The following is an 18,195-nucleotide window of genomic DNA, read 5'->3' on the forward strand; positions in this document are numbered from 1 at the left end:
AGCCCGCGGCTGTCACTGCTCGAACGGCAGCCCCGGAATGCAGACACGGGTCGTCACGAGCGAGTTTCCGCTACGCTACCGACGTTAAACCCGCGGCGTTCACAGCGTTGCGCACAAAGGCTGGGCGTTTCTCGGAGCGCACCACACGGGGTCAGCCTCGCAGACCCATCAGACGTGCAGCTGTTGGCAGCACTCCTCACGCGCGGGCCCGTGAAATCATCGAGCCCAGGCGACACGAGCGGCAGAGTGCCAACCGCACAAAGATGGCACGAGTGCACAGAGCGAGCTTTAAAAGCAAAGTGGTTGCGGGCGCTCAGCAGATCGGCAGCGACCAACCCTGCCGCCAGCCACGCATGCGCCGCCGGGTCGTCTCGGGCTACGCGACTCATCTTGCGCCCGGCGAAGAGGAACACCGCGTTTGCCGCGAATGAAGGCGAGGCGGGCCTCTTCCTGTGAGCGTTGCAAGGGACCGAAAGGCGTTGAGCTGTGGTCGGCAATACAGCTACATCAAAAATTAGCCAAAGACTTAAACAGACTAAGCCAAGCCTTTGCTTTGGATATCCAGGGTTAGCTGAGCTAAGCCGCGGCCGCAGCCGCATAAACACGCACAAAGAAAACTCAATGATTGAAGGCATTTGAGTCTGTTCAGGTGCCTTTAAGACTTCCCCTAACGATAGTTACAGCTCCTTCGCTTTCGTTTATTCCTCTCTTGGGTCGCATTATTTCGTCAGGCAGACTGGCTTTCCCCATTTATCCTTAACAGGATAAATTGGGAATACTTCAGCCATTTGAGGTTTGCGGATGACATAGTATTGCTGAGTGAGACTGCAGAACACCTGCAAACAATGCTTCAGGAACAACAATCAGATGGCAGGGAGGCGGCGGCTACAAATAAATATCAATAAATCGAAAGTAATGAGAAGTAAGCATGTGAAAAACGTCCTCTTCAGCTTAGGAAACGAAGAGCTAGGAAAGGTAAAAGAATACAACTACCATGCTGCCGCCCTCGAACGGCGGTGGTGCTCCTCAGGACTTTCAATAAAGTTCATTGTCTGTCTGTCTGTACCATGGTTAGTGTTTACCCCAACAACGAGAGCGAAATATGGCGCAGAATAGGTATGGGTTTGGGAGCACTCGGCAAGCACTCCCATAGTAAGCTACCTCTGTCACTCAAAAGAAAAATATAAAACCAGTGCATACTGCCGATGACGGATGGGAGTGCTGTTACAGGCCACATCGATGTCCGTGGCCGCAGTACTGGCAGTACCTCCGCGGCCTACGAATCACGTGACTACGAAATTGAACGACGACAGTGACTCACGTGACCCCGAAAGGTGGGGCAGGAAGTGCGTTCAAATTTTACGATACAGAACTCAGGTCGGATCACGCCGACTGAAAGCCTAGGGTGCCGCGAATTCATGCAAATAGAGCTAACGAAAACTGTTCGGTCTAACCGGTAGCTAAAACGGCAGCAAATTTGGTTATAATTAGAACATGCTAGACTGGAAGCGATAACATGGACAGAAGAGAATTCCTTGAGGAATAAGGGTTATCTTAGAGGGAAAAAATAGCACAAAAAGGTTGGAACAGACAAAACGTGTATATTTATAGATATTTTTTGCATGTAATCCATGAAGGATGAGGCATAAGGGAATGGAGACATCTGTAGATGAAGTAAGCGTAAAGGCAAATTCATCGAAATAAAGGACTGGAAATGGCTACGGAACAAACTTCAAAAACGGAGCCGTACACTAAAAAAATTCAGGGAAGCTTGCACTGACGCGAAATACTTGAATGGCGAAGCTATTGTACGTAGGTGAGCATTGCAGGACGCATACCTAGTTAGTTTCAGTATCATTGTTTATTTGCATAGTTGTGGCGGTTGTGGTGCTAGTAATCGTCGCCATAAGCACCGAAGAGGTCGTCGTCTTCTTCGCGGCGAGTGGTGGATGCAGAGCCACCCTCAGCATTGTAGACTTCCACCAGCTCTTCGTCATCGACTAGAGGCGGCGGTGGCGGGATCTGCAAGCTGTCTCTGGAAGGAGTGGTACACTCGTAGCCATGTCTCCAATTATCCATACTGGCTTCTAGAAAGTGTGGCGGCCGCGGTGACCTCTCCCAAGCAGGGTCTTGCTGTCTTTTCTTTTTTTTTTTTTTACATGCGCGGTAGCACGGACGACAGCGCTGCAGGTGCTTTTTTTTTTTTTGTTCCTTTGTTCGCTAAAGCCACTGCGCGTGACGAAGGCGTTCGGCGGCCGCCCCGAGGCACTCACTCACGAGCGCTCGGTATTTTCTTGGTAGTTTTTCTTGTAGCGGCGAACTTACGGCCATAACAGCTCCGCTGTTAAAACGACGTTCGATAAGCTGTGTGGGAAACATGCAAGGATGCTGATCCAAACGGTGACACGCGAAGAGAGCCTGGGAGACTCGGGCCGTTTACAACTTGCCGCGCACTCAAGGAGGAAACTCACGACGCAAGACTCGATAGGGAAAAGCGTTCCCAGACGTTCGTCACACCAGGAATCGCTCAGAACGCCAGATTTCGCGCAGACGACAACGTAGATGGGCCGTTCACGGCTGCTCGCAAAGAAGTACGTATGCGAGAACGTTGAACCGGTCGAATAGCACGCGGCTGCAGTTTGACTCGGGGGCACTGGCAAAAGAGGGATTTCCCGCAAATTATAACAATTTAGTTCGAGGGCCAACCCCAGCACAACAAAGTGACCCAGTTATGCAGACGCAAGATCTTGGCGAAATAACGGTTCCCGTAAAAAAAGAGAACGCTCTTCTCCCCCACGACAGCGTTTCGGCGGGAGGAGGCGCGGCAAGCGACGAACTCTTCTTCCGTATGGCGCCAGGTCAGCGCGCGTCCTCTGGTACCGTTGCGAGAACGGCCGACACATCCGAGTCAGTGGGAGCGGATAAGCGACATTCTTGCACGAAGCAAGGGCGGAGGAAGAAGGCTTATGGATCTCCGCTCTTCCGACCACTGTCGGCGCCCAGCAAACCTGGCCCGTTGGCAGTCGACAGCCGCGACTACGCCCGATGTCTCCGCCAGCTGACCCGGAAAGGGCAAGGACAAGGAAAAACCGGAAAAAATGCGGGGCCCCTCCTCCTCCGTGGCCCCCTCCGAATCGGGCGGCGTAAACACAGCACCGGCGCGCGAGACGGCGGGACCTCGATAATTCCAAATAGGTTAACGCGACACACCAAACGTACCCCAGCTGGTTCTGCAGTCCCGCCGAATTTCCTCGCGCTTGCGAGGCCTGATGGTCGTGCGCACGCCAAGTTAATTCCATGTTTTTGCTCTAAGACGTCAAATACACGACGGCTGTGACTCCATTGTGCACGCAAAACATATCTTGGTGTGAAGCTGCATGCTCAGCTCACCTCATGGATTCGGGCTTTGGCATTTAAAGCAGCAACCCACGTGCCAGTAGCTTTACAGCTTGATATTTTGTGTAATACTATTCACACTAATTCTCCCTTCTTTCAAAGCAAAGCTACCATTAGGAGTAAAACTGTTGTTCCATGCTATCGTGTATTTTCATACAATGGGACTCTACACATATTGTGCATGAAAATACAAGTTGCTGGTCAATGTTGCTCCATCAGGGCAATTTCTGGAGGGTGCATGGGCAACTGATGCCATGAGGATCAATGTAGCAGTGACTTTAGCTGGTGCTTAGTGACCTGTTCAGAACACTAGAAATTGAATTGAAAGGAATTGAATTTATGGGCTAATGTGCTTATAAACTCCATTCCTATTTTCTACTCTGAGTTGACCATGAACACACAATGCCACTTTGCACTGGCGTACACGGGGGTGGGAGGTTCAAGGGTGAAGGGTGGTCAAGGACATGAACTGTGCCTGTCACCAATTAACATCATTCTGTTGCAAGCTTCGCACGAAGTCTTACACAGCTTCAGACTTCTGCTTTCACAACGATAATCAGTGATTCTTTATTATCCTGAAGGAGAACAGAAATGGACGGTACGGTCATGGCATCCAAACATTTTTATTTTTATTTTTAGAACTCCTTCCTTATTTAGGTGCTTTCATTTCCACTCTTTTCCTTCTTTTATGATTTTTTTTTTTCTTCCCCACATCTCTCTTGAAGTCCAGCCTCCCCCGAAATTAAGTCCTGCACCTTCGCTTCATTAGTTCTTTCAAGATTGCGCCCTTCAGGCTTCACTACATCCTTCTACCTTCACCCTGATTTCTGAAGAACGCAAAGCATCCTTCTTTCACCCTCATGGCTTATTGTACCATCCAAAGCCTCAGCGTAACTGAAATATCCATGGGGTCACCATAAAAAAAAAACAAGACACCTGTCTTCCCAGCATTACTTTTTCCCAAAGAAATCGACTCAGACAATGTCCGACAGCAAGGTTTATGAAAAGCAACGTCAAGGCTTCAACTAGCGACATTTCACAAAATTGCTTCAAAGCAATGTTTGAGCGACAGACATTCCTTCCAGACATTCAGACACAGAAAATTCCTTCTTAACCACTTTACTCAAGGAAGCACCTGAAGATGCTTCACATCATTGCAGCTTTAACCAGTGGCTTATCCAGTCGCAAAGGACTATTCCTCTACCCCAAGTGTAACAACACAGTGAGCACCAGTGACTGTAAGGCATTCCGGCAAAACAATCGATACGGAAATGGAGTGATATGGAACCTGACTACCTGTTTGCATTCAAAGGCACCAAATATATTTCATTTCTTGCAAGAAGCAAGCAACCCCTCGTTTTCTCTCCAGAACAGAAGACATGTCATGCAATCTAGAAACAAGGCCGTGTGTTCCTAACCTCCATATACTTCACAAGCTGCAAGCTCACTCCTTTCCTAAAACTTTCAGATGATGGTATGCCCTTTGGTAAACTCCTAAGTGCTGCCACTTCTCAATGCCGCCAAAGCTGACCTCCACCACCTCATGCAGTCCTGCCCCGAACTCCCACGCTACTGCACATCAACACCACCTACACGAGTTCCTTCAGCCGACAACCCCCTCTAACACTCACTACAGTTCTCCATCACCGGCAATCTTGCAAGAGCAGTTGAGAGCTGCGAGTCTGTTCCGTGTACCACCTCCACACATCCATCCATCCCATACTCTGTGTCGAGAGCAACAGCCTCCGGCTTAGGTTGAAGTCGGCGAGAAACATGATGTGAATACGGGTGCTTACATCCTTGGAACATAAACCAAGTTTTTCGTACAGTGAGCCCCACAAACTCCCACTCGACCCGCCTCGCTCTTGAACAGGGATTCCCCCCCCCTCCACTTTCACTCGTCAATTTTTACAACAAAAATAAATCGGGGTTTTATTGCTCTACCTTGCTAGGCTCTCCACAGCTTGTACACACACACTTGTGCCACTTCACAGACGCCACCACAAATACCTGCACTGTCTTTGGCCAATCATAAAGTGCCAATGACTCAGCTTTCTGCATTGAAATGCCCTCATTGAACATACTTTAGTTTTAGCCAACCAGATATAGGGGAAATCCCTAAGGTGGAGTTAGCTTCTGCAAAGGGAAATTTGACATTCACCTGAAAGTAGCCGTAATGTAGCCTTGAGGTGGATGTCAAATTATCCTTAGCAGGCACTTACTGCACTTAAGAAATTTCCCCTAAATCTGGTCGGTTAACGCTTGCCCCTCCCTTCCAGTCGTTGATCACTCTGCTCTCACACTACAAACAGCTAGCTTCCTGGTTAGCCCACTTGGTAGAGTGACTGCACTAGATAGGCAGTGGTCCTGGGTTCGAATCCTGGACTAAGACGAATTTTTATTCCATAAAAGACACTGAATTACACGGTGAGACATTGTGCGTTTGGCCCTCCAGTTTTTGAAGGACACAAGCCTCCGTGACTCGTGGTGCTTTCTCACGCATAGTGTTAAAAAGGTGCTGATTGGAGGAGCAATTGCCAGTACACCACGCAAGACTAGGTCCACTCATTAACTGACACCACCACTATCTTCAACTGCGAAGTTTCTGAGAAAGTAGTACAGCTTTACTTTGTAGCTGTATGGCTGCATTTCAGGTGGATGTCAAAGTTTACTTTGCATACTTTAGTTCTACATTCAACTCAATCATGTCCTCTCTCACAGAGCTGATTTTCTTTCACACTCGCAGCTAACTACTTCCTCCACGCTATGGAACGTGCAGGAGCAGGACTGGTGGTGGCAACACACAAACCATCACTACTGAAGCCCCAGAAGCATCGTAATGGCTTGTGCTGCTGAGCCCAAGAATACGGGTTTGATTCCTTGCCCCGGCGGCCGCTTTTCTGATGGAGGCGAAAAGTGAAAACCCCCCTGTGTACAAGGTTTCCACGCACGTTAAAGATCCCCAGGTGGTCAAAATTAATCCAGAGCCCTCCACTATGGCACACCTCATTGCCTGAGTTGCGTCGGCGCGTTAAACCCAAAATCAGTCAATCAATCAATCAATCAATCAATCAATGCATCATAATGGCTAGGGCTCGTGTACCAAACGACATCTTGGCCCCCATTGCTCACCAATGTTGACGAGCTTGATGTTGTCCTGCGCCATGGCCGCCAGGGCATTTTGGACGTTCTCGAGGCACTGGTGCTGGTTGAGTGGACGCGTGATGCAGCGCAGCCGCCGCTTCTGCAGTGCCTCTACCAGCGCCACCAGACGCAGGCCGTCGCTCAGGTCACGCCGCAAGTCCGACACCACGCCGGCACCGCCGGGCCGCAGCTGCTCATTCACCCAGTTGGTAAATGTCTTCTCCTGGATCTCCACCCACACAAACTCGTCGCCTGCGAGAGCACAGACGGGACACCTTGCAAAGGGTGCATGCAGGCTTAACCCGCAACGTCTGAAAACACCAGCTTCCTAGAATGATGCTCACAAAAAGAAAGAAGGGGCAAGCAAGGGGGATGCCATCTGTGAAGTGCAGGAAGAGCAGTCATCAGACTGCTCACGCAACAAGCGCTTCAGTAAGACTAAAGTGCACAAATCATATAAACATGAGCTTTCCCTTCACATAAATGCAGTGAATTTACCGGTCACACCAGCACCGTCACACCAATCGTCACACCAGCACCGATATCATCTACATGCACGGGTATCCCCTGTAAAGGGGTCCGAACTGTGCCCACTTTCTCTCAACAGCATATTTTATAAACAAGAGGCTCAAGATTAACTTTTCCAATGATTGTAGAAGCCAAGTATGTGTTCCTACTATTTGTACAGCAATAACAAAGAACATCCTGTGCAGTGTTTCGGGAAGTTTGACCACTACGGCCTAAACCTGAGCACTTTCATGATGAGTGTCCAGTATGGCAGTGGAAAACTGTCTCCCTGGTATCTCCAAAAGGTGTTCTAAATGCAAAATACCTCTAGGGCATCTGGGAGAGGCACCTCCAAGAGAAACTGCAGAAATTCCTTGGCCCGGCAGACATAATTACATGGTCTCATTGTATCTGTTTACTCTTACGCCCAGCTGTACCCACTATCGACTTTCTATTTGTGAGCACACTTAGCTCCTTTCCAACTCTAATGGCACCCAGTTTTGCAGGGTCCCATCTGCCACATTGGCCCATTCACTGCAAGAGTACGAGCAATCAGCATTTTATCTGTAATTGTATTGACACCACACTTAAAAATTATGTAACCATGCTGCTTCACAACACTGCACTGGCCGTCATGAAACATATCACATGTGAAACTGCCCATGTGGTGGATAAGTGGATAAGACATTCTGCTGCTGGCCAGAAGGTTGTGGGTTCAATTTCTGGACAGGGGTGAAAGAGAAAAAGAAAAGATTTTCCCCCTACGCACTCAACATAAAAGTAAACAGGGCCTACATTTGTGCAATGCGAGCAACATGCCCACGGTGTTGTTGTAGCCGTGACCGAATTGGTGGCAGATACAGAAGTATGACCTTTTTGAAATCACAATTTGGCTCAGCTTGAGATTGGCACACCAGTGGCAGTGACGTCCAGAACAAGTGCTCCTGTTGGCTGCCAAGATCTCTTGTGCAAAGTGGCTAACACATGTCGCGCAAAATCCACTGCAGCCATCAATCCCCATTTCTGCATTTCCTCAAACCCCAAAAACCCCCCCCCTTGTGGCCCCCAAAACTTCCGTGCTCCGAGGGAAGTTAGCAAGCAAGCACAGAAATGGACTCATTCCTGCAGCCTGTAGGGTGCGATGCAGGGTTCCCATTTACTCTTGGTCAATTGCCATGCTAGTACGTACCCCATATGCAAGTACACGGCAGGGGCAATTTTTTTTTTACACTAGATGACGTTCTAGATTTATCTAGTGTAAAATCAAACCAATTAAATCAACCTGCCAATTTTTTGTTTTTGTGTGTGCCATGATTGGGACGTTGGTATGGGCATCAAAGAGTTTTTTTAATTATTAATTTTGGATTATTTTTTTTTAATTATTATTGAAGTAACGCAACTGACTCACCTAGTTGGTATTCCATTATGTACAGTTCAGCGCAAAAATTTCCCTTCTGCTCTTCCGCAATTGTGTTGTGTCTTTTCTAGTCCCTGTCTATTTTTGTGCTGAACTGTACATAATAGTTTTCTGAAACACCAGACAACCGTCCGGATACCTAGCACAGGCGTTGAGGCAAAATCGACAGACCACGATGAATTATTCTTGTGCCTTGGACTTTGTAAGAGTCCACAAAGCTTGTATATGGGCCATCAAAGGTGATAAAAGGACCGAGAAAAAGAAAAACCCAACACTTGTTGAGGTTGTGTCATGCCATTTATTTTCCTGCCATTCACTTTCCCTGCCAGTTGTGTGTTCTAGAAATGCTCCTTAGCTACAGTGACCACACTTCAGCCACTAAAGTGTAGAACATGCCCTCAAGGGTAAAATAAAAGGGCGGGAAGTTTTGTTTGCTTGACATTATAATAAATCCAAAATATTAACAGTTAAGCACAATGACAGGACACAAGGACAGGCGCTGTGCATTGTGTCCACCCTCCTTGCATACTGTCGTCATTGTGCTGTCTTTATGATGAATAGCTAACCACTAGCTAAGCCGCCTTTTCTTCTCGAACTAAGACAATACCACACCTACAGAAAAGGTGAACCATGAGTAGATGCAGCATCCACTCTGGTTCAGTTTGGTTGTGAATGTGCAATGTGCTCCATTTTCATAAGTGGATACAGATGAAGAGGCTGCTTCGATGAATGTGAAACTGCACATGAGAGAGTTTGAAATAACCCTCTGTAGCTATGATCTTATTTATATGCCTTGCCTGTCTTGCCTTTATATTTTTGTTTCCATTGCTGCTGACTTTCTTTTTATACCTCAAGTCAATGGCTTTTGAGATTGCTGACACAAAATTTAACGAATTTTCCTCTTCTGGCAGAGGAAAGCCTGTTGGGGATGCAGAAGATTTTACAAAAGTACAAACAATACCAAAATATTTCACTTTTCTTTTTTCAGTTTTTAGCAAAGAATGGGACACCCGGTACAGGATCATCCGCCAAGGAGTGGGATGATCCTATACCGGGACGTCCAACCACGAGCCAGATTTAGGACCTTTGTAAGGTAGGCTAGCTTTGTTAATTGCCAGTCCCCAATTTCATTTTAAGAGCAGTTCACTACTCATCCTTCTTTTTCATAATATATTTTATCACGACCCTTGTTTGCATTCTCTTTAGATTGAACCTCCATGATGCATACCATCCCGTCGCAATCATTCACAAAGGTCAACGTGCCCCACTGCAACACATCCGCATACCAACATTCCTTCTGTCCCTGAACCAGCAATGACGGGAATCATCTACTAGCCACCCTAACAAGCATAGCCGACCCAATATTATTCAAAAGTGCATTGTCAAACCTGGTTTAGTTGACTTTAACGTGTCATGTTCTTTTTTTCTCTCTTTTTATCATGCTGTCGGGAATTTTTTAGATATCTGCTTCCTTGTGTATGTACCTTTTGCTGTATACTTATTGTTCCTTGCCCCTCCCCTTTGCAATGTACTTCAGTGTACCCTGAGGGTATTATAAATAAATAAATAAATAGTGGGAATGGAGAACGGCACTCATTTGACTTCAACGCAAATGGTCCGACTGCCTTCTCAGAGAACCGATTCATGAACTGGTTTGGATGTTCTGAACTGATTAGTAAACTGCTATGTTTTCCAATTGTGTCACACTGGAACTGACCTGGAACAAGATATGTTTAGCCTGAACTTGAAACCAATCAGCAATTTTAGTGCTAAGGTGCTGGGTTCCCCACTTCGTAAAATCGCATCTGTCAATCTGTTGCAGTGTGATGCCCGCCAATCAAAGAGACAGGGTGAAATACTTTTACCATAAGAAAGGCCTAGGGGCATTTGCAGCGTAAAAGTAAAAAGAAAAGGAAGGAACAAAAACAAGAGGACTGAGAATAATCAAGCAGCACTCCCCTTGCTCTTGTATTCAACACCGTACTAAACGGACTTAAAATGTTTTTTAACCCTCACGTTGTGCTCTATGACTGATGGATTGCATAATGGTAAGTGATGACAGGGGCACTCTAACCCATACCACACACTTGGCAACCCAAAGCGTAATACAACAGCTAGCCAGCCATTATATTTAAGTCTTCGGGAATTCACACGTCCAACCACAAGCCAGATTCAGGATCTTTATAAAGTAGGCTAGCTTTGCTAATTGCCACCCCGCAATTTCATATTAAGAGCAATTCACTAAAGCAATCAATTAAAAAGATGAGTCAAGGACAACTGCAGCAAGATTCCTGACCACCCCTTTAAAAGCAGTGCAAAGTGAAAAATATAATGGCCCAAACATGCACAGTGGCACTGCAGGCAAAAAGCAGAAACTGCATGATGCATTCCACACAAAAACTGAAAAAAGGGTGCTCATTACAAGGGAAAAGGTTTCAGCATGTTGGTTCACAGCCACACAGAAAACAACCGCAGTAATAAATAGAGTACGAGAAGAGGGCAGGACAAGCGCTATTACACGACAAGCAGCTCATTAACCAGAAATGAAGAATTTGTTTACACAATGAATGATGCCAAGAACTGCCCTATTGCACTTGCTCACAGCCGCCTATATTGTAAGTTAGCCAGTGCATATTTGATAAGATCAGCAAACAGCGAGGAACTCGTCAAAGTAGAAATGCGTTGCATTGTGAACACAAACAATCTTCGTGGACACCACCATGAATGCTAGGATAGTAAGCTGACTTCCAGAACTTTTGTGCACTTTTTTGGGGGCACACCATTTGATGGGATGCTGCATTAGAACATGTCGATGGGCCCATAAACTTTTCCTTCCATGAAATGAAACAAACGTTCCGAAAGTTGTGACCAGAGTGCCATAAAGTGAAGGTGGACACAGGCATCTCTCGCTGCAATAATATGTTGAAAAGCACGCTGTGCAAAAAAGCTTCCAATACAGGTTCGCGTGTTTTTCCTGTCTTAACTTTCTTGGTGCTACTTTTTGTTACCTTTGACCATCCCTTATCAGGAATTTTTCCTCAGCCCAAGAAGACCTGGCCCGCTTGGCCGACGGCACTGGACCCTTGCCCAAAAGGGGCCCTGCTGCCCAACGGACGACGGAGAAGGCGCCACTGGCCTAATCGCCCCAGCTGTGGCCAAATAAAGTTGTTCCACCTGTCTGTTCACTCTTGTCATCGCTTTAACTAGCAAGCCTTAATTTTTCTACATTACAAATCTGTTGCCATATTAGCAACCAGTTACCAAGAAAAGTTTTAATTAGCACTATTTGAAGGAACTTGCAGTAGCCTTGGCGTTAACTTTGTTTGATTTTACCTGACTTGTGGTTCCCAAACTTCCCATTTATACCTTGCCCCACTACTGTTTATGATCCCATGAATAGGAGTCTTGTCCTCCGACAAATTTTGTAGTCACATGATTTGTACAAGATTCACACCACTGGTCACTCACCAGAAATATTTTGCTTCATTTGGAACAATTATACTTCTATAAATTGACGGGAAGGTTCCCGATGGAGATAGTGTGGCCACGGACATCAATGTGGTTTGTAACGGCACTCCAATCTGTATCGAATGCAACCAGGCCATTACTGCACAGCCAGAACTAGCCTTTAGGTGGAGCTTTTTATTAACCTTCGTTTGCCCGTTCAGTGTCAAAAGTGTTGAAGGTGGTGGAAAAAGGCTTGGCGACCCATAGCAGGTGAAAAGCGGAATCTAAGAAACAAGAAGGACGTGAAATTATATTGCTGCTACTTTGCACCTGCAGCATTTCACCTTTCAACACGTATCCGGAAGTGCAGACTGTCAAGTGAACAGGGACAACATGATAGCGGTGTTACCCAAAACACACATGGAAAAAAAAAAAAAAAAAACGAGTGTGAGCACTGATGTCACCTGATATATTTTGTGCAGAGACAATAAAAGGGAGATGAATCAACCTATGTTATGGTGACTAGCTCAGTCACTTACTTTGTTCTTTACAGCTCCTAAGAAAGGCATTGAGACTGGTGAAACGAAACTTTGCAACCCACAGCATCTACATGCTGTGCCGATAAAGAATGAGTGGTTCAGATGGAGGAGTCACAGGATTCATTATAATATTATGTTACACCTCTGCAATTAGCAAAATAAAATTTTTGCGAATATAAGCGTTGCTCTTCAGAGAAACATAAAAAGCAAAAAGGGAATGTTATTTGTTTTAAAAAAAGAAAAATCCTTGGTGGAGTGCTTTTGATAAAATGTTCGGCAATGAAATTTAAGCTCGATAAAATGGCATACAATAAAATGAGATTTGAGAAACTGTGCAGATCCAGTATGAACCGAATGGGTAAGGCTGTTGGAAAGAATGCTACCTGTGATAGTCTGCGATTAGAAGAAAGTTTTAAGAAAGTTTTTTTGAGAATGTTGAAACCAGAATTGAAACCAGCTTGTAATGTTTTCATTACACACCTTTTAAAGGGTGTTGAAAGCAGAATATCTCGTAATGTCCTCATTGCACTGCCAAATAAATGGTATACGTTTTTTCTTTGGCGACATCTGTTGTGTCAGGAATAAAAGTCAATGTGTAAATGATTTGCCCTGGCAAGACGACTACAAAAGAGTAGATGCTAGGATACGCGAGATGGTAATGAAATGTGTGATGGTAGCTGCAAATCCACTCATTGCCAACGCAAATCCCACCAACCAACCTGCCATCGCCCCTGCTGGCAGCAGAGCCTTCTTGGCAGAGGAAGAAAATATGTCCGCGCAATCCATTCCGCGTTTGTCGACGGAAAAAAAGAGGATTCGCACTACGGCGGCTGACCGTGCGCGCCCAAAAACTAATCGTGGCACCCGCGAAGAAAACGTTCATCTGTCTCGCGCAAGGGGATTCGCTTGTCGCACGCCTTCAACCCGTCTCGTGCCCGGATACTGACTGTGCCAGCTCTCCTCTGCAAATGCTGTGAGCGCACAAACCGGCTCATAAAATCGGAGTGAACTTGTGCAAGCTTTAGCTGACATGGACGATATTGGGATGGGTTTGAATGCTACGAAGATGCTGCGTTGGAAAATAACTGCGTTCTCTTTGAAATATCTCACGAATCGTCTACGCCGCACAGGGCCTACAAAAAGTCACCGTCTGTTGCGAGTGGCTAGTTAGAGCCCAAATATTTTCACTGGGACACCACCATTTTCAAACGGAATAGTGTAAGTGCATCTGCCTGAGACAACCTGACAACTTCAGTCGCACGCGCTGCGAAACTTTGTCCGCATACACAACGTTATTACGGTCTATCGATTTTGGCACTTCCTCGTCCATGCCCGTGCGGTTTAAGCATCTGCGTGGGAACTCGCGAGCCAACATGACCGCGCCAAGTCAGAAGTTCCGCCGAAAGGAGCGGTGGGGGCAACACCGCCCCCGTTCTTCCGTGTGGCGAGCACAAACCTTTGATCTGCATGGCCCGGGCTGCGTGTCCCTCGGGCGAACGGGCCTTCATGCCTGTCTGGCTGAAGCCACCGTCGGCTGCTGCCACCGCGCCGTTGGCGTACTCCATTGAGGGCCTCACCCAGCACACGCCAAGCACTGGCCGTCTAATCCATCGTCGGGGGAAGCGCGCAGGGCGCCCAGCTCTATCCTCCGCCCAGCGACCAGGCCGATCACCGAGCTGCTCGCACGAACACACCAGCGGCCGCTACACCTGGCTACACACCACAGCAGGCACGCCGAAGAGCAACTACGGAGCGGTCGGGCCGCAAGCAGTCGCATTCAGCGATGTTCAGGGAAGCTCTTGGGCCGGAGCGGAGAGAGAACAAGAAAAAAAAAATAGGGGGGAGCAAACAAAAAACACCCATCCAGCAAGGCGCTAGCTTTTTCTTGTTTAATTTTACAGCGCACTTTCACGCTGACGTACAGGGCGTACTAGCCGGACTGACAACATTCCTATCCGCGCGCCAAAGCACGTCGCTGGCTTACGTGCTTCAAGGGACAGTTTGTACCTAAAAAGTACCTAGCCTGCCTGAGCAGTCGAAAATTCATCGTCGCCATCTTCCCAAAAGCTTGTTCCGATTGGCTGTCAAGCTCGCTACAAAAGCTGACAGCATTTTGAAAGCCAATCAAAACGGGTACTCTTGTGAGCACCTCAAAATGGCGGCGGCTAGACGAGAAAAAGCCCTAGTTAGCAACTCGTCAACTCCCTACTAACTCTATTAAAACTTTCTAATTTCCACAAAATTTGTTAAGCGTATTTTGTAACAAACTCTATAATAATGCCCACCACAGAGGCAAGAATACTTTTCTTTTACCAGTAATTTTTCTCTAAAAAGCCGCCATCTTGCGTACGCAGCGTTACCTGGTAGCTAGACAATTTACTAGATGAAATATAAAACATTTATACAATAGGTTAAAATATAAAAAAACATATAGCATATTTATAAAAATGAATGAAATATATAAGAGAACTTATCGGTGGGGAGATCTTCGTGTGCGCCCCTATGGCTTATGACGTCAGGCTGTGGAACTGTTGTCGTCTGCTACACTCTGCGCTCGAACTCACCCGTCTTGACGCTTGGGTGTACTAAAAGGCGTTTTTTGTGAAGTTCAATTTCATTGCGAATTTCTGTGGCCTCTCAGCACCTCGAGCTGTATCGCGCAACAAATTATAAGCAGGACATCGGGCTAACTCGTTTTCACTTTGCGCGAAGTCTGAGTTACTTATCAGGATTCATATTTGGCTTTATATACTAGGCCTCACATTTTTAAGATTTTTAATGAGCTCCAAGGATTTTTTTGCGATGCTATAAAGAGGACCCATTTTCTAATGCTGTGCACCAAGCAGTCAGGACAAAGCATCGCATTGCTCAACAGAAAAGACTATAAGACGCAGCTGCAGCGCGCCCCAGTCACCCCTGAAGAAGCCGAGCCGGCTTCGAAACGTCGGGTTTTGTCTATATATTTGGTTGGAGCATAATTAAATCTCAGTTCAAGACGTGTTTTACGTTTTATTGTTGGCTTGCATCCGATTAATGATATTTCTTTGTCCAGCCTTTTTTATTTTAGTACAACATCATGAAAGCGATAGTTGGAGGTTAGTTGCCAATCCCGAACTAGAGTGACCCGAACTAAGCGAGGGGAGGAGTAACCAGGCTTTGCCTAGAAACCATAACTTTTCTCCACGGAACGCTACTTCAGGAATAGCTTTCCCAAGAGTTCCAGCCGCACTCCCTTGCTCACTCCTAACTCTACAGCTCCCTTCGTAATAGTCTTCCTAATAGCGAGCGGCCACAACACCTGCCTGCGACAAGTTATCCCTACTACCCGAACCATAGACCCGAACATCAATTCGTTACGGCAGTGCGCATGGAGGCATGCATGCATAGAGTGCGTCACTGGGGCTCTTCGATTTAGTCTCGGACTCACCGCGGACTCCCCGAGAAGCAGTCGGCATTCGATTTTCCCATGTATCCCTATGGCTTCGGGGAATCCTCGGACTACCCGCGGGCTATCCGCGGCGAGTCCGAGACGGTAAATCGAAGAGCTCCATTTGTGCGTACGTAAATACATGGAGCATGGAGGAAAGAATACTCAGGAGAGGCCCCTAGCTCCCCAATGCATTGCGAAAAGTGTGGAGGAAGTCACGTGAATTTTCTTGAGCCCATGGACAATGTTGCTTACTTGTTTACAACTGCGGCGGCCAAATTTGGGCGAATAGAACGGACACATTTTTAAGGCGCTTGGTATGTGGCTGCCTCGCTACGCTTGCAAACCAGCGCAGTCGCTACGACAAACGTTTTTAAATTAGGCCAGTTTGAAAACTCTGCCGTCGGAGGCGTCTGCGTTCGCCATCCCGCCAGCCTGTTGCTATGACGACGACAAACGCTACTTTGCCAGGCTTAAGGGCTGAAAAATCGTCCTTCTATCTCAAAAACGAAGGCCGTCTTTCGATTGAAACTTTGGGTGAGGGTTAGAATGGGCAAATTGAAGGCCAAATCAACAACTTAGAAGATGACATCGCACCGAAGAATTAGCGACGAAGCTGTTTTCGCTTCTAAGCGGGAGGGCAGGGCGACGCCATGTTAGTCAAATCAAACCGGAGGCAGCAAAGGATGATGGGATAGAGTGCTGGGCTCCGTGGGCTCAAGTCATGGCGGGACTCGGCTTCACAAATGTGACGTCAGGGCCTCTCCTAACCTTTTCTTTCCTCCATGACATGGAGGTTTGCCCTACCTCAGCTGGAAAGACACAGGCAACGGTCTCCAGAGCACTTGGGGATGGGTTTTGTGCGTCGCATTTCTATCATCCATTATTACCATGAGGGACCGGCTAATAATCTCAAGAAATAGTGTATCTGCCGGTCACGGGAATAAAATTCGAAAGGAATAAATGAATGTGACTAAGAACTTCATTCGGGTTCTTTTGGTTTGACACCCTTCACAGGCGTAAATAACTGACAGTTGCATGATTCGGGATGCAGTTACGTAAGAGCACACATCTGTGCCTTAAAAAAGATCCTCCATATTTGACAGTATATGCACGTTCTGCATCATAAAATTAATTTTTGTGGAATTTGCTTTCAAACGAAAGGAAAACAGGAGCACAGCAAATAAGTTACGACGGTGCACCAGCAGAACTTAGGGACATCGAATAGCTACGCTGTGTTGGCAAATAATAAAGGCTCTGAATGCTTTGATAAATGCCTAGGGATATTGGCAAGATTGACACTGCGATTATTTCGTGATCCAGGGGTGGTATTCTCGAGTTTTGTCCCTTTTGCGTCCCTTTCAAAAGTGTCCCTTTTGGGAAGCCCTGATTGGCTAAAAGCAAACAACCGAAAGTGACGTAACGCAGGCACGGCAAACCTACTGCAAACGCTTATTGCTTAACCGGAAGTACGTCACGAGAAAGGGGCGCAAAAGGGACGTTTTCAAAAGGGACAGTTACGAGAATACCGCCCCTGGTGAAAGTGGTAATAGCGCCAGTGCTTTGTACAGGCATTAGTTTCAACCGAGCACGCTGTTGGCATCGTGCTGGAGCCTTCAAAATTGGGCTCAGTGAACATCCACTTCGAAGCCTGGTGGTGGTGGTGGCTAGTGTGTGGAGTCAGGTGGGGTTAGCCTGGCTGGATATGCCGGCCAAGTTCCTCCTAATTAGCCAATGTAGTGTCCTTTCACCACGAGTTTGCCAGTTCCGTCTCCTGAAGGAAGCTTAGGAAAAGGTGCAACATGTCTCTGCGCAGCATCCAATGTCCCCTTTGGAAAGATGTGTTCCAGTCTCCAGAGTGCTGTGTGGGGCTGCCAGCTTACGAATTGCTGAGAGCATTGCAGTCCACTCGACATCATGCTCTGGGCAACACATTACGTAGTGGTGAACATCCCTTATCATTGCACATGAACACAGAGGTGCTTGCACGAGGCCCACCTTGAATAGCCATGCTGTGGTCTTCGCTGAGCCCGTTCAGATGCGGTACAGCAATGTTGCCTCCGATCTTGTAAGTCCCTTTGTGACATAAGGCTGATAGGGATTTTCCAAGGACTTGAAATGTTCGCCTGAAGTCGTTCCAGTGATTGGGGGAAACTTAATCTTCAGTGCAAATTGCAGCGCACTCCATGCCATCTGATCAGTGGTCTCATTGCCCTCGACGCCAACATGAGATGGAATCCACTGAAACTGCACATTAAAACCCTTACTGCCGAGTTCTTCCACAAGCCGCAAGGAACGCAGACAGTCGTTTTTAGTGG

General features: G+C 47.0%; 1 protein-coding gene across 1 annotated transcript in view; it reads right to left on the reverse strand.

Annotated features, from left to right (window-relative positions):
- Jbug (filamin-type immunoglobulin domains fbug) overlaps positions 1-14,438 on the reverse strand; it is a 113,585-nt gene extending 99,147 nt beyond the window's left edge. The window contains exons 1-2 of the mRNA XM_077700388.1: positions 13,907-14,438; positions 6,529-6,792 (exon numbers count right to left, since the gene is read on the reverse strand). Of these exons, the coding sequence (XP_077556514.1) occupies positions 6,529-6,792; positions 13,907-14,015 (373 nt within the window). The 5' untranslated portion in view covers positions 14,016-14,438. The remainder of the gene's footprint in view (positions 1-6,528; positions 6,793-13,906) is intronic.
- Between the last annotated feature and the right edge of the window lie 3,757 nt (positions 14,439-18,195).

This window comes from Haemaphysalis longicornis, unplaced genomic scaffold, assembly GCF_048455015.1.
Source record: "Haemaphysalis longicornis isolate Haplotype H1 unplaced genomic scaffold, Haemaphysalis longicornis Haplotype H1 scaffold_2, whole genome shotgun sequence".
Classification (NCBI taxonomy): domain Eukaryota; kingdom Metazoa; phylum Arthropoda; class Arachnida; order Ixodida; family Ixodidae; genus Haemaphysalis; species Haemaphysalis longicornis.